Here is a 26,004-nt window from a genome sequence, read left to right as displayed (position 1 = left end):
ATGCAGCCCTGGCTGACACACTGATTGTAGTCATATGAGAGACTATGATCCAGAATCACTCAGCTCAGCTGCTCCCAGATTCATCGCTCACAAAAAAAAATGGGAGATAATACATGTATGTTTTCAGCCATTAAGTTTTGGGATAATTTGTTATGCAACAATGGATAACTTATATACCTGGCTTGCTGGCAGGGCAATCAGTCTGAGTCGCAGAAAATATATTTGAAATACAGGAATGAGAATGAAATGATTGAGATCATAAGCTATTTTATTTATTGAAGAGATAAAATAGTACATTAACAAAACCTTATTTGATAGAAAAATAACACCAGAACTCTTACGAATGTAATTATCAGCTAAACCACCAGAGATACTGGTCCTGTTGAATTCTTCCATAGCTATGTAACTCAAAGGTTAAGAGATTGGCCGAAGTCAGGATATGAAACACTGGACAGTTTCTTCTGGAAGGACAGAATGAATCAATAAGACCCTTAAATAAGGAAGTTTCAAGAAACCTTACCCTTTGGAGAAAAAGTACTCTGTCATTCCTGGGCCCAGGCCCAGCCAAAAGGAAGCAGAGGGTTGTGACAATGATCCAATGAGTCTGGTCTCAGAGCTCCCTTCAGCTTGTCTTTTGCTTGGCTTTGGAGAGTGGACTGGGCATGATTTAGAGGCTAGAGCCTTATTTGACAATAAGAAGATACAAAAATTCAAGTCCCAGACCCATCCTTTGATCTTGAACCATTAGCGCTGCAGGTTCTCTTGGCTTCTCATGTCCAAAAAATGCTCAGGTATTAGTGTCACCACCTTGAAGGACATAGCTGCCCCATGAGTGGGTGAATCCTTGTTCTGGTGCCCAAGATGGGAAATGCCTGGCTAATACCCTCTTTTCTGGTTCTATGATACAGGGACCAAAACAGGGAAAAGATGAGAGGGGGACAAAGACACCAGGCCAACAGATGATCATTTAGGGCTTCATGTGAATAACTGATTTTGGGTTTCCAGAGATGAAATAAGCCTCTCCAGCACAAGGCAGTATCATGTCACAGCCCCAGGGCCTGGCTGGTTTTATCAATCTGGCAGTTCAAGGTCAGCGCAAAGGACATCCCCAACACCTGAGAAAAGAGTTGAGAGAATGTGAGATCTTAATAGTCAGAGCCATCTCTCCCACACCCCTGGGATTAGCCCCAGAGAAAAAGAAAGTGTCCATCACACTGGAACCACACTTCCTGCCATTACTTCCAATTCCTTCTCTATTCTCTCCTTTAGCTTTAGAATGGTAGTGGGGGTGACGGTGTCAAAACAGTAGAGGATAGAGTGTTGGGACATTTTTGTCTCCTTAAGAAGTCACTTGTATAGACAAGCACTGCACAAGTCAACACTTTGTGCAATGAGTCATCTCTCCCTGTGCCCTGAAACTCCTTAGTTTCTAAGCAGAGAAAAATGATTTCACTCTGAGCTTCTTGATTAAATCTGAGCTATTCTGTGACATACCCAAAATACTTGGGTATAAAAATAGTAGAAATGTCACATAATAAAAAAGAACACAAAACTATCTGCAATTCACCCCTGACTTATCATGCTAAGCAGAGAAACAAGGAGGAAATTGATTATGATTTTTATCATCAGCTCCTTTTTGGCATACAAGACCAATTTTTCACATAGATTGTTTACCCATCACAAGCTTTTCCATACCAGCTGAGCGAATGACCAAAGTCGGGGTCTGCTTGATGACTTTTAATTTGACTATGAAGCATTCATATTTCTTAGGGATAAGTTGACCAGATAGATCTTGCACCATATTTTCTGTATGCTTTAAATTGATAATGACATCATTTCCCACATGACTGAGGAAATACATATTTATTGAGCATGTACCTGGTACTGTTATAAAACATTACCCGATTTACCTAATTTAATCTTCACAATAGTCCCGTGATTAAGGTCTTACCTGGATCACACATACACAGATAGTGATGATTCCAATGTGCAGGAAGTTGGAGTGAAACCACAGTTTTGCTTTCGCATAGCAACCCTAGAAAAAATTACAAGTACAAAGGAAACCACTACATTATTCAACTTTATCAGGAAGCTCATTTCAGAAGATAGTTTATATTTTGCTTTATGCCAAGAGACTTAGGCCACTTTGTTTTCTTTCTACAGATGAAGAAACAGGCATAAAGTAGAGAATATTAGACTACAGACTTTTCTGGTGGCATTGTCATCACAGTGGCACCTACTGCAGAAGTCCTAGATTTCTACACACAGTTAAACTAGCTCCCGAGAGGCATTTCACCAATAGATGTCCTTACATTCTTTAAACATCCACTGCTGACTTGGGACAAATAAATGGGGAGATAGCCTATGCAATTCTAGGATTCGTTGCATTTCAGCTTCTGCTGAAACTTTAATCTATCATGGCCCTACCAAGCTCCAGAGAAGGGCTAATTGATGAGTGTCTCATTCTTTCTTCATAGACCTAAACATTTCTGGAGATTTTCAAACAATCCCAAGGTGAATAACACCAGGTAACAATTTAGGAACTTAATCTTGCTGGGATACAATCTTGGCTTCTTCTCTGGGCCTAGGCTGGAGGTCTGAATTAAGTGAGCAGGCTGTTTGAACAGTTCTACCAACTCTCTCTCCCTCAAGTCCAGACTCCTTTACTTATGATTCATTTCACCAAGGGGCTGGATGTTGCCATTTCCAAGGAAGAAGAGCAGAGAAACAGGAAGAGGGGGAAGTTTTCTACCTCAACTTTACAATTTTCACTTTCAACCATAAGACCTACCTCTTGCTCAAGAAAAATGTAGATATAATCCTCTGCCACTATCACATAAACTTTTCCCCTCTAATGTAATAGTTTAGGGTAGCAAGATTTGTGATAACATCTGTAGACTAATGCTTGTTTTTTTTTTCCTTTTGTTTAGTTGTCTGGACAACTTTTGTCTAATTTGTCTAGTTACTTGGGTTTTCTCCCTGGCCTCTATTCTATCCAAGGTTCCTTGCTTCTCTTTGGGAGGACTAAGTTCTGCATGACTGGAGTTTCTAAGATAATTGAAAGTTTAACCAAAGGGGCTAATAACAGAAAAGTTGCCAAAAAATTACCTGAACTTGTGGATCTGAGGGGCAAGATGGTGGTGGGTGACTGGCCCAATCACTCGTGCCATTTACACCACAACATTGCAGCTAAAAGCCAACCCCCCCCAAAAAAAACATAATGGTTAGAAAGTCAACAGAAGGAAAACTGGAACTTGGAGAAAAGGTGGGCTCTTCATATCTGACTCTAGTGGAAAATACAGAATTGGTTTAACTACTATGGCTCCTTCAAAATATTTTCAAATCCATTATACCATTTCATTCACATAAGACTCCTTGAAGTAGAAAGGGCATGTTTAACTTATTTATGTTTTACAGATGAAAAATTAAGCACACAGGGGATTCAGTCTGACATTTGGGTCCTCCTTAGATCTTAGTAGGGCTTAGACAATGAGCCTACCTGAGAATGCGAAGGATGAGAGAATGTAGAGAACTGTGTACCAATCAGACTGACTCCTGTTTGTGACCGTTAAATATTATTTTGGACCTAGGGGCTGCAGACCCTAGATTCTGGACCCTTCGGAAAGGAAGTCCCTTTAGCCTCTAGGCACTGAGGTTGGAAAATTAAGTCTGGGCTGAGCTGAGGAGGATTCCGTCTGTACTCACAAACGACTGGATGGAATCCCATGCTGCCTTGGTGCTGTTGTCCGAGTGGTACCGCTGGATGCTGTCAGTCAGGCTCTTAGACACATAACTATTCAACTGGGAGGGGCATATTCCAGCAGAGAAGACATTACATTACAAAAAGCAAGTGAGTTCAAGGAACAAGCAATTTCTAGTAATGGCTGGTGGTTCCATTTCTCCTCCCTTCCAAATGATCTCCTCAGAGCTAAGGAAGCAAGGAGAGGGAGTTTATATACAGGGAGAAGTGCTGAGACTGAGATAGCATTCTAGGAAGAAATACATAGTAGTCTCTTGTACTTCCAGAACTCTGGTGTTTCAGTGGAAGACAATCAAAGCATGGGGTCTCTTGGGCATGGAGACAGACATTTTCTACTGCCAAATATATGGAGAAAAGGAAGTAGGAGGAAGATAAACTTGTTTTTACTGCTCTTCCCCTTCATCCTTCAAAACATGATTAAATTGCAATCTTTCATGAAATTTTTACCCTCCCCATTTACAATTGCTGTCTTTCTTCCGTTCTTCCACTTTGCCTCTAACTCTATTACAGGACTTCTCCACAGTCAGAAATACAACAATGAGTTGCTCTTTATAGCTTACCTTCTGTTCATACACAAAGAGCAGGATGGCCATGGTCACCTCAGCAAGGAGGATAATCAGCAGCAGGATAAAGAACTGAGGCAAAGCACAGACATGCTCATAGCACTGATCCTAGTTCTTCCCTCACTCCCTCTCCACCCTGGGAACATCTAGGTGAGTCTACGCCCATAGACAGAAGTTCCTATTCCTGCTTGCTCAGACCTTCATAAGCTTCTTGCTTAGTGAGGTCTATGTGTCGTTTTTCTACAACTAGACTTCAAGTCCCTAGAGGGCATATCAGCTGTCTTCTAACTTCTCCCCTTCTCATGTGCCTCCACGCTCATAATGAGTATGTAATATTATTTGTTGAATCAGTGAAGCAATTTTGGCATGAGCTTTTTGAAACAGTTGAGCAAAAGAGCAGTAAGCTATGTGTCTTTAGAGTTTGGGGCCTGTCCCTTCTGCAAGATCAGGGCTAGTTTGGGGTCTGGGACAGGTGATGGTGGAAGTTGAGAGGAGCCCTGTACAGATGGGGAGAAGAGGTATTCTAATCACAGTCCTAACCCTTATTTATCTCCAACTGTAGACGCTTACTCCCTTTATGCTAATCACACACAGCAGAAAACACATTTTCCCTTATTCTCCTTCACCTTTTTATCCCGACATGAATTTTGACTGCTTAAACCTGTTTAACATTTTCCCTCTATCATCTCCCACCTTTTGCCATTAATCTGGGAACAGAGAACAGGAACTTTTTTATTCTATGTCTTGGCTCCAGTTTAAGAGTTGATCCATAAGGGAAAGAAGATTAACCAAATGACTTAAGGAAGAACCAAGGTGACTGGGAACCCTTACTATGGATGGAGTGGCACTGTTATATCAAGCACTGTTCTGGGTGCACTTAGAGATCATAGAGCTTACAGATAAAACCCAAGCCTAAAGGTGCTCTTCAGGACACTCAACTGACAGGGAACAATGGAAAAGCTCTAGCATCTCTCATGTGAGATCACAGTGGCTGCCACCTAGGTCCTCACTTAGGTCAGGTCATCACATCATGGGAAGCACATCATGTATCTTGTGCAGATTTGAGATAGAGAAGCATCTACTGCCATTTTAGGAAGGTCACAGTACTCAGAAGAATCTAGAGACTAGATTTTCCGTCAGTTAGTGACTCTGACTCAGATCCTAAAAATACATACTAATGTGAAAAGCATTTAGGCAGATGGATGACACTTGATTTCAACCAGTCATGAAGAGATAAAATGCCATGAAGGGAAATTATGACAAAGGTCATTATTAACACTGTACAATGAATCCCAAGGAGAATAGCAATGTCTTCTTCCACCTATCCCTGGGACCCCAGTCAGAAACATAATACTATTGGTCTGGACAGATTTGGCTGGCCTGAAGTGCTAATCCTATGTTCTTATGATTTCCCTGTGCCCATAGGTTAGCCACCAGGGAACATCTTGCTTGGGGCTTAAGGCATCATGTCCCTCTACTTAGGGTACCACATCTACTGCAAGAGACTCACCGACATAAGCAGACACTTGTTCTCCTTGATGGAGCCCATGCAGCCCAGGAAGGCCACCACCATGATAATGGAGCCCACGATGATAAGCACATTGCCCAATGTGAGGGAGGGGAGTAGGCTGAAGTTGTTGTGGATCAAGAGATAGATCCCAAAGCCCAAAATGAGGCAGCCACAGAACTGAAAGAAAGAATCGCACAGCACTCTTGAATATCTGCTCACATTCTCATTTGAGATTAGGGTGGGGGGATGGGGTAACCGGGTGATGGGTATTAAGGAGGCACGTGTTGTGATAAGCACTGGGTGTTATACAAAACTAATGAATCATTGAACACTACATCAAAAACTTATGATGTACTATATGCTGGCTAAATGAACATAAAAATTTTTAAAAAATGAATAAGTTTTGCCACCAATGAATCAAAAAAAAGAATCACATCTTTCCATTGGCTCTATCAAGACTCTCATGAACAACGTCTTTACCCAGCTCTCCCCACGCACCTAGAAAAGAGGTGATCTTACTGTCCTCCCGTGATGTCCCACTCATGCTTCATCCTACCTGTATCAGATACCAGGAGAAGCTCATTGTGAGTAATATAGTATCTTCATGCTTCAGATCCCCTACTCCTTGTTCCCACAACATCTTACACATGGTCGTCCCTTTGGAAACCACACCATGTAAAGGGGATGCCCTGGTTGAGCAGTTTATCTTGCTAGGCAGAACACTAGAGAAGCCAAACTTTCAAAAATCTTCTCATAGGCACATGAGTGCAAAGTGATACTGTATTTGAAATTCGATAGCTAAATTTCATACTGTGAAACCTTCCCAGAAAAGGAGACATTCCTTTCAATTCATCTAAGGGGTTAGGGGGAGGAGGGACCAGGAAAGTGTTATTTATACACAGAGTGTAGAGTCTCAGGTTTCTCACCCATAGATGTCAGCAGTGAGCAATAGTAGCCTGAAGTCCTCAGAGAGAGAAATAGCATGCCTATACATAGCTGCACTGGATAGGGAAGATGTGGTCATATATACAACGGAATATTACTCAGCCATCAGAAAGGATGATTACCCAACATTTGCATCAACATAGATGGAACTGGAGGGGATTATAAGTGAAATAAGTCAAGCAGAGAAAGACTATTATCATATAGTTCCACTCATATGTGGAACATAAGGAACAGCATGGAAGACCAGAGGGGAAGGGAGGGAAAACTGAAGGGGGGGGAATCAGAGAGGGAGACAAACCATGATAGACTCTGGACTCTGGGAAACAAACTAAGGGTTTCAGAGGGTAGGGATGTGGGGAGATGGGGTAGCCGGATGATGGGTATTAAGGAGGGCATGTGTTGTGATGAGCACTGGGTGTTATATGCAACTATTGAATCATTGAACACTACATCAAAAATTAATGATGTACTATATGGTGGCTGACTGAACATAATAAAAAAAAAGATAACTGCACTGGTACTTTTCGATTTTACAGACTTATACAATGGCAGGATGGGAAGAGGGGAAAATATTATTCCCTTGTTGTAAGCTGGGCATGCCATTCAGACATGCATGGGTTGCTCTCCATACCAGTCTCTTCTGTAGAGGAGAGAGAAATACAGTGTAGCTGGGAGGAGATGGGCTCCTCATGGTCAGAAGAGGCACACTTACCCAAAAGAGCAAGTTGAAGAAAAACAGAACGTACTTCAGCAATTTCAAGCCACTCATGCCCATGCTGGGATATTCTTACTCTAAAAAGTCAAAGGAAAAAAAGAGGAAGTAAGTCACCTGGCTCTGTACGGTGGCACCAGTGAATAGACAGCATAAATGTTCAGGGTTCAATATCTCCAGCATCACTTTGGGCTTGAGCTGTGACCCTCTTCTGGGAAGTTTCCCCAAACTCCCTGTTTTCCCAGACTCTGAACTCAGGTACCAATTGGTTTATCTCGGACACTCACTTTTGCTCCAATTCAGCAAGCCAAGAATGCTTATTACTGAATTAAGCACTGTAAAGAAAAGCAATAGGGCTGCTCTTGGAGGAGAGTGAGTCCCGGTAACACACACTAGACCAATGCTCAGAGACTAGTACTTGGGCATTTACTCAAGAAGGCAGCCCAAGGGTCAGGAATTAATCAGCTGCGGAGGTCAGTGACTTGATCAGCCAGTTCCTTAAATGCCTGAGATGCATGTATATACTACATTTGGTCCATAAACCACTCCACACGAAAATGGGGGAACACACCTATGTATGATTCATTCTTTTACTGAAGAAACATTTAAGATGTTTTTTGCTCTAGGTATTGTGGGAGATATAACTCTGACTACACAGTAGCTATCTTTCAGGAGATGTCAATCTTACAGAAGAGATAAAACTAGCTATCAAATATCCAATGGAGAAATGAAAAGATAGAAATGGGAGCTTGGTTTAAAAATATATATAATTTCATTTTCTCAGCAAGAACATTACTGTGCAAGGCCTCGTCGTCAATTCTAGCGATCTGTAAACACAATTTTGAGTTTTCTCTCAGACACAATTAGGTTCCACAGAGTAACTCATATTTTAAAACCACACATAAGATGGCTACATAAAGCAGAATTTCATTTTATTGGGTTTTTTCCCCATTAGAACTATGCCTTTTTTAGTACATAGATTGCTTGTACAATCCATTGCCTGTACCCTCTTAACAGTATCAAGGTATCCAGAAATCAGGGGTGCCTGGGTGGCTCAGTCATTAAGCATCTGCTTTCGGCTCAGGTCACGATCCCAGGGTCCTGGGATTGAGCCCTGCCTAGGGCTCCCTGCTCAGCGGGAGGCCTGCTTCTCCCTCTCCCACTCCCCCTGCTGTATTTGCGCTCTTGCTGCCTCTCTCTCTGTGTCAAATACATAAATAAATAAATAAATAAATAAATAAATAAATAAATAAATAAATCTTTTAAAAAAAAGAAGGTATCCAGAAACCAGGTGGTCTTGAGGGATAGGTCATCTAGGCTGTTGATAAGCCTGATGAGCTATTTATGTTCCCCAATAGAATAATCTCTGTTGAAAAGACCAAATATATATATTTATCTCATATTACTTTCCTTTTCCCTATTTTGTCCTCGTTCCCTTTCTCCTTCTTGTTTTGACCCTCAGGATTATTCTTAATTCTTCATCAATAGGTTAGCCGAGTTAGAATAAAACTGATTATATTATAAGTGTGTTCGTATATACTTGGGAGGTTAAAAAAAAAGTACGATGATTTACTACATAGGCTTTGAGGCCAAACTTGAATTCAACTCTCACATATGCCACTGAACAGCTATGTGAGATTTGGAAACTTATTTAACATTTCTAGTCACAATTTATTCCTATGTAAAATGGGGGTAATACTTACACCTCTTACGGTAGATGTGAAGATTAAATGATCTTACAACAGAGACTGATATATGACCATACTCAGTAAATGGAACCCATGATTATTTAGTCTTAAAGGAACTCTCTGGGAAGGGAGAAATGGAAGGATACTCTAAGGTTCTATTATGTGGTGTGATAATGCTACTTGAAGATAGACTGTGATGAATTAAAGATGTACAGTGTAAACCATAAGGCAGCCTCCAAAATAGCAAAACAAAAAATTATAATTAATAAGTCAGCAAAGGATAAGTAAATAAAACCTTAAAAAATAAACCAGCAATGGAATATTACTCAGCCATCAGAAAGAACGATTACACAACATTTGCAGCAACATGGATGGGACTGGAGGAGATTATGCTAAGTGAAATAAGTCAAGCAGAGAAAGACAATTATCATATGGTTTCACTCATTTATGGAACATAAGAAATAGGAAGATCGGTAGGAGAAGGAAGGGAAGAATGAAGGGGGAGTAATGAGAAGGGGGAATGAACCATGAGAGTCCATGGACTCTGGGAAACAAACTGATGGCTTCAGAGGGGAGGGGGGTGTAGGAATAGGATAAACTGGTGATGGGTAGTAAGGAAGGCACGTATTGCATGGTGCACTGGGTGTTATACGCAAAAAAATGAATCATGGAACATTACATCAAAAACTAAGGATATACTGTATGGTGACTAACATAACATAATAAAAATTATTATTAAAAAAAGCCAACAAAGGAGATAAATTTTTTTAAAAAAATACTGGATTATTTGAAAGAAGTCGGGGGAAAAAAAGAGGAAAAAGGAAACTGCTATGGTCTGAATGTTTGTGTCTTCACAACATTTACATGTTGAAATCCTAACGCCCATGATGGTGTAAGGAGGTAGGGCTTTTGGGAGGCAATTAGGTCATGAGGGTGGAACCCTCCTAAATGAGATTCTAGGTCTTATAAAAGAGACCCCAGAAAGCTTCCCGCTCCTTCCATCTTGTGAGGGCACAACAAAAAGTATGCAACCCAAAAGGGTGGCCTCACCTGACCATGTTAGCATCCTGGTCTGGGACTTCCAGTCTCCAGAACTGTGAGAGATAGAGTTCTGTTGTTTGGAAATTACCCAGTCTGTAGTATTGTTATAACAACCTGCACAGACTAAACAAAAACAAAGAACAGATGGGGAAAATAGAAAACAAATAGGAAGATGGGACAAATAGAAAACAAATATGCTCAACTGTAACCATATCAATAGCAAGTAAATGAAATGGTCTAAGTTCTCCAGGTATGTCCCAATTGGGTCAAAGAACATTTAGTAATGAATTATCAGAAAAAGAAGAAAACAATCCCATTTAAAATTGCATGAATAAGAATAGAATGCTTAGGAATAAGTTTAACCAAAGTGGTAAAAGATCTAGACACTGAAAACAAGACATTGATGAAAGAAATGTTAAGAAGACACAAATAAATGGAAAGATAGTCCGTGTTCCTGGATTGGAAGAAGTAATATTGTCAAAATGTCTACACTACCCAAAGTGATCCACAGATCAAATGCAATACCTATAAACATTTCAGTGGCATTTTTCACAGATACAGAATAAACAATCTTAAAATTTATATGGAACCACAGAGGACCCTGAATAGCCAAAGGAATCTCAAGGAAGAAAAACAAAACTAGAAGCATTACACTTCCTGATTTCAAATTATATTATATTACAAAGCTATGGTAATCAAAAATAAATAAATCCATGCATATACAGTTAATTTATTTATAGCGAAGAAGCCAAGAAGATACAATGGGGAAAAGATAGTCTCTTCAATAAATGGTGTTGGGAAAACTGGTCAGCCGCAAACAAATGAATGAAGACAGGCCACTACCTTACACCAGTCACAAAAATAAAATAAAAATGGATTATAGACTTGATACAAAATAGTGATTCAACGGGGCACATGTACCCCAATGTTTATAGCAGCAATGTCCACAATAGCCAAAATATGGAAAGATCCCAAATGCCCATCTACAGATGAATGGATAAAGATGTGGGAGATATAGATATATCGATATATATATAATGGAATATTACCAAGCCATCAAAAAGACTGAAATCTTACCATGTGCAACAATGTGAATGGAACTAGAGGATATTATGCTAGGTGATATAAGTCAGTCGGAGAAAGATAAATACCATATGATTTCACTTTCATATGGAATTTAAGAAACAAAACAGATGAACATAGGTGAAGGGAAAGAAAAATAAAATAGATAAAAACAGAGAGGGAAGCAAATCATAAGAGATGCTGAACTCTAGGAAACAAACTGAGGGTTCCTGGAGGGGAGGTAAGTGGGAGGATGGAATAATTCAGGATGGGCATTAGGGAGGGCACTTGATATAATGAGCACTGGGTGTTATATGCAACTGATGAATGACTAAATTCTACACCTGAAACTAATGCACTATATGTTACCTAACTGAATTTAAATAAAGAATTAAAAAATGGATTATAGACTTGAATGTAAGACTTGAAATCTTGACATTGGCCTTGGCAAAGATTTCTTGGATATCACACCAGAAACAAAGGCAAAAAATGCAAAGATAAACGAGTGGGTCTGCACAGCAAAGGAAACCATCAACAAAATGAACAGGCAACCTGCTTAGTGGGAGAAAATATTTGCATCATATATCTGATAAGAGATTAATATTCACAATATATAAAGAACTCATACAATTCAATAGCAAGAAACAAAAACAAAAATCTGATTTACAAATGGCCAGAGGAAGTGAATAGACATTTTTCCAAAAAAGACATACAAGTGGACAGCAGGTATAAAAAAAGAAGCTCAACATTACTAATCATCAAGATAGAAAATGCAAATCAAAACGGCAGTGAGATATCACCTCATATCTGTTACAAGGTCATCATCAAAAAGACAAGATACAACAACTGGTGAGAGGATATAGAGAAAGACAGCCCTCGTGAATCATTCATGAGGCTGTAATTTGGTTACAGCCACTATGAAAAACAGCATGGAGGTTTCTCAGAAAATTAAAAATAGAACTACTATACAATCCAGCAATTCCACTTCTGGGTATATATCAAAGGAAAGGTAATCATGGTCTCAAAGAGATATCTGCACCCCCACATTCATTGTAGCATTCATTATTTATAATAGCCAAGACCTGAAAACAACCTATGCCCATTGACACTTAATTTTGAAAAAATGTGGTCTAGGGATGCCTGGGTGGCTCGGTTGGTTGGGCATCTGCCCTTGGCTCTGGTCATGTTCCCGGGATCCTGGGATTGAGTCCTGCATTGGGCTCCTTGCTCAGTGGGGAACCTGGTTCTCCCTCTGCCTCTGCTCCCCCTGCTTGTGCTCTCTTTCTGACAAATAAATAAAATCTTATAAAAATGTGGTATAAATATACAAAAGAGTATTATTCATCCATGAGAAAGAAGGAAATCCTACCATTTGTGACAAGGTGGACCTTGAGGGCATTCTCTCAAAACTCAGAAGGCAAACAATCCAATTTGAAAATCGACAAAAGAAAAAAATGGACAAAAGATCTGAACAGATAGTTCACCAAAGAAGATACATGGATGGAGAATATGTACATGAAAAAGTACTCTACTTCATTGATCATTAGGGAAATATAAACTAAAAGCAACATGGACAGGACTGGAGGAGATAATGCTAAGTGAAATAAGTCAAGCAGAGAAAGACAATTATCATACGGTTTCACTCATTTATGGGACATAAAGAATAGCAGGGAGATCGGTAGGAGAAGGAAGGGAAGAATAAAGGGGGGGTAAACAGAAGGGGGGAATGAACCACAAGAGACTATGAACTCTGGTAAACAAACAGGGCTTCAGAGGGGAGGGTGGTGAGGGATTGGGATAGGCTGGTGATGGGTACTAAGGAGGGCACGTATTGCATGGAGCACTGGGTGTTATACGCAAGTATTATACGCAAGTAATGAATCATGGAACGCTATATCAAAAACTAATGATGTACTGTATGGTGACTAACATAACATAATAAAAAATTTAAAAAAATAAATAACTTGGCAGTATTCAAGAAGAGTGTATAGATAGTACATTAATAAAAATGTGTGCATGGCAAGAAAAAAATGAGATACTGCTACCTACCTCCTAGAGTGACTAAAATTAAAAACAAAGACAAAAAAACTGGCTGTACTGGGGGGTTGATGAGGATGTGGTTGGTGAGAATGTAAAATGATATATCCACTTTCAAAAACGTTTTGCCAGTTTTGTGACAAGTTAAACACATACTTGTCATATGATTTAGCCAGTCCACTCCAAGGTATTTACCAAGCGAACAAAAAGCATATGACCATACAAAGACTTGTACAGGAATGTTCATTGCAGTTTTATTTGTAATAGCCAAAACCCAGAAACAACCCAAAGGTCCACCAACAGATAAATGCAAAAACAAACTGTGACAGAACTACCAAATGGTATGCTACCATTTGGAATAAAAAGAAGTGAACCATTGATACACAACACAATATAGATGAATCTCAAAATAATTATGGTGAATGAAAGAAGCTAGACAAAGAAAAGAGTACATACTGTATGATTCCAGTTATATCAAATTTTAGAAATGAAAGTAATATATAGCAACAGAAAGCAGATCAATGATTGGGGATAGACAACAATTGTTGGAGAGGATGCGGAGAAAGAGGATTCTTCCTACACTGTTGGTGGGACTGCAAGTTGGTACAGCCACTCTGGAAAACAGTGTGGAGGTCCCTTAAAAAGTTAAAAATTGAGCTACCCTATGATCCAGCAATTGCACTACTGGGTATTTACCCCAAAGATACAGATGTAGTGAAGAGAAGGGCCAGATGCACCCCAATGTTCATAGCAGCATTGTCCACAATAGCTAAATCATGGAAGGAGCCGAGATGCCCTTCAACAGATGACTGGATTAAGAAGACGTGGTCCATATATACAATGGAATATTACTCAGCTATCAAAAAGAACGTTTTCTCAACATTTGCTGCAACATGGACGGCACTGGAGGAGATAATGCTAAGTGAAATAAGTCAAGCAGAGAAAGACAATTATCATATGGTTTCACTCATCTATGGAACATAAGAACTAGGAAGATCGGTAGGAGAAGAAAGGGATAAAGAAAGTGGGGGTAATCAGAAGGGGGAATGAAGCATGAGAGACTATGGACTCTGAGAAACAAACAGGGCTTCAGAGGGGTGGGGGGTGGGGGAATGGGATAGGCCTGTGATGGGTAGTAAGGAGGGCACGTATTGCTTGGTGCACTGGGTGTTATATGCAAGTAATGAATCATGGAACTTTACATCAAAAACCAGGGATGTACTGTATGGTGACTAACATAATATAATAAAAAATATTATTATAAAAAAATTATTGGGGATAGAGGCAGAAGAAAGTGGTGGTGGTACGGGAGTTAGGTAAATAAAAGGAGAATAGGGACAGTCAGGAAAAGGCAAAAGACCATGAATAATCTTTTAGAAGTGATGAATGTTTGTTATTTTGATGTAGTGATTTTTTTTATGTATGAGACATCTATCATGTTCTATTCATGTAAGCCATCTGATGTTTAAAAATAATTATGGAATACAGCACTTTTAGATAAATTACAATATATGGTGATTTTTTAAAAGATTTTATTTATTTATTTGGCAGAGAGATAGGGAGCACAAGTAGGCAGAGCGGTAGGCAGAGGAAGAGGGAGAAGCAGGCTCTCCACTCAGCAGGGAGCCCAAAGTGGGGCTTGATCCCAGGACACTGGGATCATGACCTGAGCAGAAGGCAGCTGCTTAACCAACTGAGCCACCCAGGCGCCCCTTGATGTAGTGATGGTTTTGTGTGTGTAAGTGTATGTCAAAAAGTCCTTCCTAATTTGCCCCCGTCCATCTCTCCAAATTGATGGCAACATTCCCTGGCTTATATTTTATTTTTTATTTAATTTATAAAAGCACTTTAGATATGAATGATATGTAAAAATACTGTACATACCAACATATACAACTCGATGAGTTTGGGATAAGTGTACACTCATGAAACCATCACCACCATCAAAACCATAGACATATTCATAATTTCCAGAAGTTTCCTCCCATCCCCACTCTTGTTATTTTTATTTTTTGTGATATTAATATTTAATGGAAGATCTACTCTCTTAGAAAATTTTGAAGGTACAATAATGCATTGTTAGCTATGGTCACTATGCTGTATAGTAGATTTCAGAACTTATTTATTTTGTGCAACTGAAACTTTGTACCCTTTGACTGTCACCTCCCTATTTACCTTTATCCCAAGCTGGTAGCAACCATCATTTGACCCTATGCTTCCATGACTTTGACTATCTTATATCCCGCATATAAGTGACACTATACAGTATTTGTCTTTCTCTGTCATGCTTATTTCACTTAGCATAAAGTCCTCCAGGTCTCTCCGTGATGTCACAAATGTTAAGAATTCCTTCTTTTTTAAGGTTAAATAATATTCCATTGTATGTACCACATTTTCTCTATTCATTCATGTGTTAATGAACATTTAGATTGGTTTCATATGGCTTTTGTGAATAATGCTGCAAAATTGGAATGCAGGTATCTCTTTGAGATCCTGATTTCAATTCACTTGAGCATATACCCAGAAGGGGGATCGCTGGATCATACGGTAGTTCTATTTTGAACTTTTTGACGTACCTCTACAGTGTTTCCCATTAGGGCTGTACCAACTTATATTTCTACCAACAGTGCACCAGGTTTCATTTTCTCCACATCCTTGTCAACACTTTTTTTTTCAATTATTCATTTGTTATTTATGGTGGGAGAAGAACAATCGTTATTTTTGTTTGTTTGCATCAAGTTTTTATTTAAATTCTAGTTAGTTAACATATAGTGTAATATTGTTTTTGAGAGTAGAATTTAGTGATTCATCACTCACAACACTCAAGGCTCATCACAAGTGCCCTCCTTAATGCCCATCCCCCATCTAGCCCATCCCCACCCCCTCCCCTCCATCAACTTTCAGTTTGTTCTCTATAGTTAAGACTCTCTTATGGTTTGCCTCCCTCTCTTTTTTTCCTTCCTTACTCTATGTTCACCTGTTTTATTTCTTAAATTTCATGTGAGTGAAATCATATACTCTAGCTCTATCCAAGTCGTTGCAAATGGCAAGATTTCATTCTTTTTTTAAATATATTTTTTATTTAAATTCAATTAGCCAACATATAGTACATTAGTTTCAGATGCAGAGTTCAGTTATTCATCAGGTGCAAATAACACCAGGTGCTCATCACATCACATGCCCTCCTTAGTGCCCATCACCCCAAAGATTTCATCTTTCTGATGGCTGAGTAATATTCCATTGTACATCTATACCACATCTTCTTTATCCATTCACCAGTCGATGGACACATGGGTTCTTTCCATAATTTGGCTACCGTTGATAATGCTGCTGTTTTAAAATCTAGCAATCAACATTGACTACTTATGTCAGTGCCTCCTTTTTTACCTGTGCTCATGGGGTTCTTTGCTGGAATTTGCTGCTTTCTCTTCCTCTAACCCTTTAGTTTGGTTAGCCACTATTCATCCTGACACTCAACTCCACTGTCACTCTTCCAGGAAGCCCTCTCTGATTGTATCTATTTCTCTGCACCCAACCCACAAGGAGTGCCCGTAATACCCACACATCTCGGTTATTGCACTAGCCTCTTTGTTTTATAATTATCTCTTTCCTCTCTAGAATGTGAATTCCTTGAGGGTGGGAGTTTATTCATCTTTGAATCCTTGAGATCTAACACAGTCTAAGACTGTTCAGTAAGCCTTTGTCAATTAAAGAATCTGGTTTGATGGAACGAACATGACACTGCAGCATCAGAAGCCCCGGGCTTGACATTTATTCTGCCAATAGACTAATCTTTTGGATGTGGGCAGATAACTTACACAGAAGATTGGGCCAGATGCCTCCTAGGGTCACCGCCACCCCAACATCCTGGGAACCTGTGATCGCTGCTTCAGTCCCCTGTAATCAAATGGTCCACAGAACACCAACGAATGAAGCACTCTCCCTACTGATTTTTCCCCTCACAGATGGGAAGAAGCACCTCTTCTTTCTCCTTCCCTGATTTGCCATGTGCTCAGACTCCCACTGGTTGAAGGAGAAAGCTGCCCATTTGGTGAAGATTGTCACTGCTTCTAGCACGTGCGTGGCCCCAGCTTTCCTATTAACCCAGACAGAATGACATTCCGTTTCCCCTTGCTTTCTTCATTGTGACCACATCAGCTCTTGGGCTCCTGCCCCTTCCAACCCAACGGTCTGGAAGAACTGACACAATGAATCATGAAATGCTACCCCAAAGCTAACGATGTACTGTATGGTGACTAACATATCATCATAATAAAAACAAGTTAAAAAGAAAAAAGAACTAACGCCTCTGCAGTCAGACCCTGCGGCATGACTCATGGCTCAGTGAAGAAAGTCCCTGACGTCAGCTTCCAGGAAACCCCTGTGACCAAACTCCAGTTAACTGTGGCCAGGGATGAAGTTCACTTTTCAGTTCCCTCCAAACAAAGATCCTGGGCTAGTAAACTGTCTTGTGGATTTCTAGTTCAATCACTCCTTTTTTTTTTTTGGCCCATTTTTGCAGGGCCATCATATCTAGTCCTGAATTCAATCAAGAAGTAGCTAAGGTTGGGACAGAAGCTTCAAGAAGCTATCGATTCCGCCCAGCCTCATGTGATCCAATCTTGGAGCCATGACAAGACAGGTCCGGTGTTATGCAGACTATTATATTTATGAGATGTTAATTCATGTTCCCCAAACGGAAACGAGCAAACAAACAAAACCATAGGGAATGAAAGGAATCCGTGGTAAAATCATTTTGAAAGTAAATAGGATTAAATAAATATAAAAGAAAAAGCAATAAAGAGTTCTTTTAATGAATGACTTCCGAGAAACTCGATATATGCTAATATAGATTGTTACAGCAAACTTATTCTTTTTTTTTTAAAAGATTTTATTTATTTATTTGACAAAGAGAGACAGCGAGAGAGGGAACACAAGCAGGGGGAGAAGCAGGCTTCCCGCTGAGCAGGGAGCCCGATGCAGGGCTCGATCCCAGGACCCTGGGATCGTGACCTGAGCCGAAGGCAGACGCTTAATGACTGAGCCACCCAGGCGCCCCCTGCAAACTTATTCTTATTTTGAAGATTACTTATAACCGCTCAGAGAACACAGTGTTCTGCGGAATACAGTTTGATAAACACTAGTAATGGAATCAGACAGATCTAGTTTTGCATTCTGGCAGGGCTACATGCCAGAAATGTGGCCTTGGGCAACTTGTGTAACCTCTCTTTCACAATTTCCTCATCTTTAAAATGGTGATGTTCACATGCAGTTCACACGTGGTTCAAGGGGTTAAATGAGAACATTTTCTGGATGGCTCAGCATCAGAGTGCCTGGTTCAGGGAACACCGTCTAAAAGATCCAGTTTAGAGCTTCCCTACCACTCCATTCATATGACCAACCCTGGACTTTCTGCTAGATGTTCAGGAATAAAATACATTAGGGGCCAGAAGGCCTTTAATGATTTTTTGCTTGTTTCATTTTTTGGCAAATACCTAAAAAAAAAAAAAAAGGTTTTGGGCACCCTCTGTAAAAAAAATCCAAACAATAGAGAAAGTACAAAGTCGAAAGCATAAAGTCTTCTGAACTCTCATGTCCCAGAGATAACCATCATTGATATTTTTGGTGTACAGCTTCCCAGACATTTCTCGATATACAGATCTATTTGCCAACTTACATAGAAAAACAAGGTATTCAGTCAGGTGACTACTGGCTTCCTATCCCCTTCTTCACAGGGCCTGTGAAGGTTTTTGGTTCATCAGTGAAGAACGGTGGGACCTTGATTAACAAAAGAATTTTCTAAATAGGAATGAAAATCTGTTCTCTATGAGAGTCCCCCAAATAAGGGCAAAATAAATTTAAATAGATGATAGAGTTCACCGAAGCCTGCAAAACGCTGAATGCTTCATGAACGTATCTTATTTATAATCTTCCTATCAACCGCTAACGTAGGTGTCAACAGCTCCGCTTTGCAAACAGGAAATCCAAAGCTCAGGCAGCCCATGTAATGGGCACAAGTTCTCCCAGCTAATGAACAGCAAACACAGGGCATGAGGCAAGGTCTCTCAGGCTCCCAGCCCACCTTCCTTCCGCTGCCCCGGGCTCCATTTTACACCTCTCGCTTCCCAGCCTGACTCACCCCCTGCAGTGTAATGAGCCTTGGAGGCCTCCTTCCATTTTTCAGAGTGAACCCCTTAGAGCAGTGGCTGAGGAGAAATGGGGGTTATGAAGGTATGTCTCTCTGAGGGAGTAATAAGCAATCACAAGAAGAGAGGTGATACTAAAAGCAAACCAAACCAAACCATCAACATTTATCCATTAGTCTCCTCTCATCTCTCCATCCCTTGGTCAAAGGAATGTGCTTGTCATTTTAGTCCTCCCCAAAATTGTGATCTGATGAAAGCTTTTTCCTTTTCAAAGATGTTATCAGGGAGAGAAATTGCGATTTGTAGAAGAAGAGAGAAAGGAGAAAGAAGCAAAGAAGAGAGAAAAAATGAGGAAAGACAAATCCAGATGATGTTGGAGGCTCATTTCCTAGAGGTTCTCTTTCCTTACCCTAAAAATATGTAGAATGTTGCTGTGGAGGGTGCCTGTCCTGGAGACCCATCTATGGTTTGTTCAGGCGAGCTATGTCCAGCGTCAGCAAGGCTCTCTGTGGGCTAATAAAAGCCACTTCTGAAGTATTCCCATCAAAAGTCTGAATAACCTGAATCTAGGCATGAAGAAATACGAGACAAGCCAAATAGAGAGACATTCTAGAAAATAGCTTGCCTGTCGCTTCAAGAATATCAGTCTCATGAAACACAAGGAAAGACTCAGGAACTGTTCCAGGTAGAAGGAGACTAAAGAAACAGGACAGTTAAAAGCAAGGTATGTTTAGAGATTTCCGATCACTATAAGGATACCAATGGGCAACTGATAGAATCTGAATAAAATCTATAGGTTGGTAACAGTATTGTATCAGTGTTAATTTCCTGATTTTGATCATTATAAAGTGGTATGTAAGAGAACGTTTGTGTTCATAGGAGATACACAGTAGGGGCACCTGGGTAGCTCAGTCAGTTAAGCGTCTGCCTTCAGCTCAGGTCATGATCTCAGGGTCCTGGGATTGAGTCCCAGGTAGGGCTCTCTGTTCAGCAGGGAGTCTGCTTCTCTCTCTCCCTGTGCCCCTCCCCCCTCGTGCTCTCTCTGTTTCTTTCTGTCTCTCTCACTCTCGCTCTGCACTCTCTCTCTCTCAAATAAATAAATAAAAATTTTAAAAAAGTACACAGTAAAGCACTCTGTGGGAAAGGATATCATGCCAACAATTACTCCCAAATGAGAAAGCCAAGGAAGGATAAAGAAAATGTGATAAACTGTTAATATTTGGGAAATCTAGGTGAAAGGGAGGGTGCAGAAATTCCTGGTACTAGTTTTGCAAGTTTTCTGTAAGTCTGAATGGAGAGACAGAACGTTGAATATGAGTAAATGATCTAAGGAATTCTGATCTTTAAGTCATTACATCATGATCCCTAATGGCATAAATACTGAGATTCCACGAGAGCTGTTTTTAGAAGAACAAACCACGGGATAATTCTTTAAGGTCTCTATTTTTTTTTTAAAGATTTTATTTATTTATTCGACAGAGATAGAGACGGCCAGTGAGAGAGGGAACACAAGCAGGGGGAGTGGGAGAGGAAGAAGCAGGCTCCCAGTGGAGGGGCCCAATGCGGGGCTTGATCCCAGGACCCCGGGATCACGCCCTGAGCTGTAGGCAGACGCTTAACCGCTGTGCCACCCAGGTGCCCCTAAGGCCCCTATTTTGCTCCTGATAGAGAGTGAGTATTAAGCCACGAGTTCAAATTGAAAAGAGGTGAGGTATCAAAATAATTTCTCACTCCCATTCCTCAATCTAGTTCTTCTGAAATATAAAATGGCAAACAAAAGTGTGACAAATTAAATATATTTCAAATATTTCATTTGCTAGCATATTAACTTCAGGTCAGTTGGATTTATGATTAAATTGTATTTTTTTATGTTTGTTTATATTAAAATGCACTGGAAATGTATGTAAACAAAGAACACAGTCTACCGATGTCTATTTAATAGGAAGTTTATAAGAAAAGGAGTATAGTGTGTAATGGGGAGGAAAGAGCATTCCACAGAGAATCAGGAATTACTATTTAACTAGTTTTATGACTTCAGACAAGTTTCACCTTACCTGGAAAATAAGCGGTTTGGAATGTTCTAAGAATAGCTAGTATTTACTGGGCTCTCACTACGAGTTGAACACAGTATTTGAACCTAAGTAATCCCGAATTGCATTTAAGTAACAACATTCTAACACTGGGACAATAGGGCTCTTATTTTAAATGATGATAGAAATGTATCCTTGCGGCCCCTTTTCCTTTACAACAGTTCTTGGCCACAGCTGTGAGGTGCTGAGGGTCCTGTTTGGGAAGGTACGGTTGTGTGTGCTGGTGACCTGGGGAATGAAGACTGGACTTGGCTCTATATTCCAACACAGAGATCCATGGCCTCCACTCTGGGAGCGCCCCCCAATGGCCTTGGAGAGGGCTTCCTTCCTCTCAAAGCCTGCATCCGGACAGCTCCCCACACTCACCCTCCAGCTGCAGTCCTTGCCTCCACTGGCCCAGCCTCCATCCCCGGAGGCCCGTTCTGTGTAGCGGTCTTGTCTCTCTGACCCTCTGCTTTGGTGCTCTGTCCCTGCAGTGATCGCTGGGCCCCCGAGCCTGCTGAGGTCAGGCACCCAGCCTGCAGGCCCAGGGAGATCTGCACACACTAGGCGCTCACTCGGTATGGGAAGTACTGGGGGAGGACTAACGTAGGAACACAAACCAAACCACTTTAACTAAATCAACACAGTGTTTCCTGGAACAGAAGCTGAGAGGCAGTGGCCGTAACCTCACAAAGAGCCCCAAACTTTGCCCTAACTTGGGGGAAATCGAGATTAAGGAGTAAGAGACCTGCCCCTTCACGCTCATTTCAAGCCACAGTGCATCAAGTCTGATGTCTCAGGCACAGCCACGGCCTGGTCTAGACCTTGGACCTGCCAGGCTTGTTGACTCTTGCCTCTCACTTTCAGGTGCTGGGTTCTAGAACCCAGTAGGAGAGAGATTTCCACTTCCTGTGCTCCTGCTCCCTTGCTTACTCTCATCTCAAACGCGTCCGGGGGGCGGGTCACACTCTTGGAGTGTGCACGTGTTGTGCTCCATCTGGAACGCTGTTACCCCTAGTCTCCAAAGCAAACTCGTGCTTCTTTGAAAATGAACCCGAGCAGTCACTTCCTCTCCGAGGCCTGCTCCTTCCTATGCTCCTCCCACATTGCGTGCACGCTCTTCCTCCAGTAAAGATCACATTGTGCTTAGTGCTGTGTCGGTGTGTTGTGTCTATATCCCACGCCAGAATCCACAAACACTTTGAGGTTGATAAGTGTGTCAGTTATCCCCGTGTCCCCGGGATTTAGCACCATGCCTTGTCGTTCGTAAGCTGTGGGGTGGGACTGAAAAAGGGGAAGAGGCTTCAGATGGGGAGTCTGAAGCCCTCTGGGTGGTCAGAGGTCAACCTGAGGACTCCAGAAACCAAAGACCAGTGGAGTTTGACCTTGCCCGTTTGTGCAGGTCAATTATTGAAGGTGAAGTAGCTTCACAGCCGTCGGGGGGGGGGGGCTGTCTTGGGCTTGAATCAGGCATAAAGGTGCCTGATCCTTTCACTCAAAAGCTGAGTGCTCTTAATTTGGCCCACACAGAAAATAACACAGGAAATCAAGCTTCAGTTCAGCCTCTGTTCCAAACCAACCGCGATTTCAAAACAGCGCAGTTTCCGGTGGAGATTGAGAAAGCAAAACTTCTTTGTTTAGCCAGCCGCTAAGACTGCGTTTGCTCAATTCTCTTCCAGGGCACTGGTATCTCTTAAGGGCAGGACTATTTTCAGGACAAATCTCTACCATGCTATTTTTGTCTCCCCACCAGAATCTTCCAAAGCACGGTGCCTGGCCCCAGGAGGCGCTTAATATAAGATTATTAAATGAAGTCATTAAAAAGTCTGGTCTTGGGGCACCTGGCTGGCTCAGTCGGTAGAGCACGCGACTCTTGATGTCATGGTTGTAAGTTCGAACTCCACGTTGGGCGTAGAGATTACTTAAAACTAAAATCTTAAGGGGCGCCTGGGTGGCCCAGTTGGTTAAACTTCTAACTCTTGGTTTCAGCTCAGGTCATGATCTTGCAGTTGTGGGATCAAGCCCTGCCTCGGGCTCTGTGCTCAGTGCCTGCTTAAGATTCTCTCCCTCTGCTCCAACACCCCTGCCTCCTCCACCCCGCCCCCGCCCAACCACACACTCTCTCTCTCAAATTAATAAATACATAAAATCTTTTTTAAAATCTTAAAAAAATAAAATAAAAAATCTGGTCTTTATTTTTAAATTCATGGCTTAGTGGCCCCTGAGGTGCTTTGGGAATCAAGAGCCCTCGGTGGCCTTGCCATTCCTCACTGTTAGGTTGGTAAGTAATGGTCCTTGAGGGCTTTCCTCTCCCCCTAGGGCATAATCAGTGGAGATTCCTGCAGGTCTTAGAAGGAGAAAGCTCTGATTGAGTGTTTCCTGTGGTCTCCTCACCTCCAGTCATGACTACGGTGATCACAGAAAGCCAGGACCAAAGCTTGACTTTGAGTTTCTGAGTCCATGAGACCACATTCACTCGTTACAGGGCATGAATTAGAAATCATTACAATATCAAATTTTGTTGGTTGGTGCATGTCGTATTATATTTATCAATAGTTATGTTTTGTACACCAAGGACAAGTTTATTCGGCAGAACCCTGAGGACCACAACGTTCTTCCTGCTGTTTGAAAACAATCAATCAAAGCAACTCGTAGGGGTGTTCAGCTTTTACCTCTTGACAAGCAGACAGTGAGCATGCCCTGTGCTCCTGACTCTGAACTACGTATTGTCATTTGCAGCTGTCCTTCTATTTAGTGGCTTTGAGGAATCGCAGTGAGAGTCATGAAAATTGGTCAAATTCAGAACTGCCGTCTCCCAGCTGCCATTCTAAAGGGCTCTGGCCGTCAGTTCCCTCCTCACTCTAAAATCACGAGATTAATCTTTTAAGAGACCTGAGCATGTATGAAATCTCCCCAGCGTCACATCCCACAGAAGGCTCCAGGCATCAGAAATGACTACATACAGAAATTCAAGTTCTGAAGCATGTAAACCCGTGAATGCCCTGACCCAAAGAGGTATCAGATAATGGGAACCTGGTTAGTGAAAAGTCTTTATGGCCTGCTTGTCTTTTGAGAGGTGCCAGCATCTTTGATCTTTTTAATTTCCTGCACTAAATATTTGTGAAATGGAAGTTGCAGGAGATTTTAGGCTTACTGAAGAGGTGTATGGACAATCCTAGAAACCCTATCCCACGTAATATGGTTCAGGTCTTGTCAAGCCAGATTAAAATATCACCACGCTTACCTTTCGCAGGCACTCTTCCTCAGTCCTTTAGGCAGGATCGGTGATTATCCTTGAGGTGGTCACAACGAGGCTGGTAACACGGATGTCCGGGGCTATTTGTGTAAAAGGAGAAGTGAAGGGAAAATAAATGTGTTCACACTGTGACAACAGGAAGCCCAGCTGACGAGAGGGAGGAAGTGAGGCTGGGCCTGCTCTCTTTACCTTAGAGATGCAATCCTTCCCCTGTGGCTTTTTAGACACCTACTCCCATGACCCACCCAAATATGTAAGCTTGTTTCTATGAAACACAGGAAAAGTCAAAGACCAAGCTGGTCCAGGCACTCATCAGTGAGCCCTGGCAGGTTCTGGGGTGATTTCGGCATTGATTTCTGCCAAGAAAAAGTTAGTGCTTCTCAGTCGAGGGGGCACCTCAGAATTACGTGCAGATCTGTTCCAGAATAAGTATGCCTGGCCCCCCGTTTGGTAGATGGAAACTGGAATAGAACCCAAGAACAATTATTTTAAAAAATTTTCTAAGACGGAGACAGGAGTATTTCTTAAGCCACTTGGCCTTCTCCCCACCCTCCCTTCAGCTGCCTTCCAGAAGAACTCTAGTTTCCTGGTGGATTGGGATGCCATTTTCAGACTTCTGTGTCTCAGAAGCTGGACTTTCCTTGTGTAAGGATATTGTAAGGGTAAACTCCAAGGCACAATCCAAGGGACACTGGTTGAAATGATTTGGTTAGTAAAGGGAGCCCCAGGTTTAGAGCCCGAAGTTCTGAGCTTCAATCCCAGCTTTATCTCTATTAGCTCTGTGGCACTGAGCAAATTTCAATCTCTCAGCTTCAGTTTATTAATAGTAACATCTAATAATAATCCTGTTAGATAGTTACTGCTATTTCCCAATTAGTAGATGAGAAAACAGAGGCTCAAAGAGCCTACATATTTAGCCCAAGATTATACAGTTAAGAAATAGAGTTGGGGGTGCCTGGGTGGCCCAATCAGTTGTGTGACACACTCTTGATTTCAGCTCGGGTCATGATCTCAGCATCCTGGGATTGAGCCCCACATTGGGCTCCCTGCTCCGCGGGAACCCTGCTTCTCCCTCTCACACTCCCCTTGCTTGTGTTCCCTGTCTCGCTGTCAAATAAATAAATAAAATCTTAAAAAAAAAAAGAATCTGCTTATCCCTCTCCCTGTGCACCTCCCCCTGCTTGTGCTTTCTCTTTCTCTCCATCTCTCTCT

The 26,004-nt window shown here is 41.4% G+C and overlaps 1 protein-coding gene across 2 annotated transcripts; it reads right to left on the bottom strand.

The window, feature by feature from the left end:
• Nucleotides 1-248: 248 nt before the first annotated feature.
• Nucleotides 249-24,931, bottom strand: CD53 (CD53 molecule). Of its 2 annotated transcripts, XM_002930548.4 has the most exons (8): nt 24,781-24,931; nt 7,491-7,570; nt 5,834-6,010; nt 4,321-4,395; nt 3,706-3,801; nt 3,109-3,189; nt 1,952-2,035; nt 249-1,115 (listed from the first exon to the last, which is right to left on the bottom strand). In XM_002930548.4, the coding sequence occupies exons 2-8, from the start codon at nt 7,551-7,553 to the stop codon at nt 1,044-1,046; spliced, it is 648 nt and encodes a 215-aa protein (XP_002930594.1). In that variant the 5' UTR covers nt 7,554-7,570; nt 24,781-24,931; the 3' UTR covers nt 249-1,043. The 2 variants fall into 2 exon arrangements, with proteins under 2 accessions (XP_002930594.1, XP_034509962.1); XM_034654071.1 differs by lacking the exon at nt 4,321-4,395.
• Between the last annotated feature and the right edge of the window lie 1,073 nt (nt 24,932-26,004).

Source organism: Ailuropoda melanoleuca, chromosome 2 (assembly GCF_002007445.2).
Source record: "Ailuropoda melanoleuca isolate Jingjing chromosome 2, ASM200744v2, whole genome shotgun sequence".
NCBI classification, from domain to species: Eukaryota; Metazoa; Chordata; class Mammalia; order Carnivora; family Ursidae; genus Ailuropoda; species Ailuropoda melanoleuca.
This window is presented reverse-complemented; position numbering and strand designations above follow the sequence as displayed.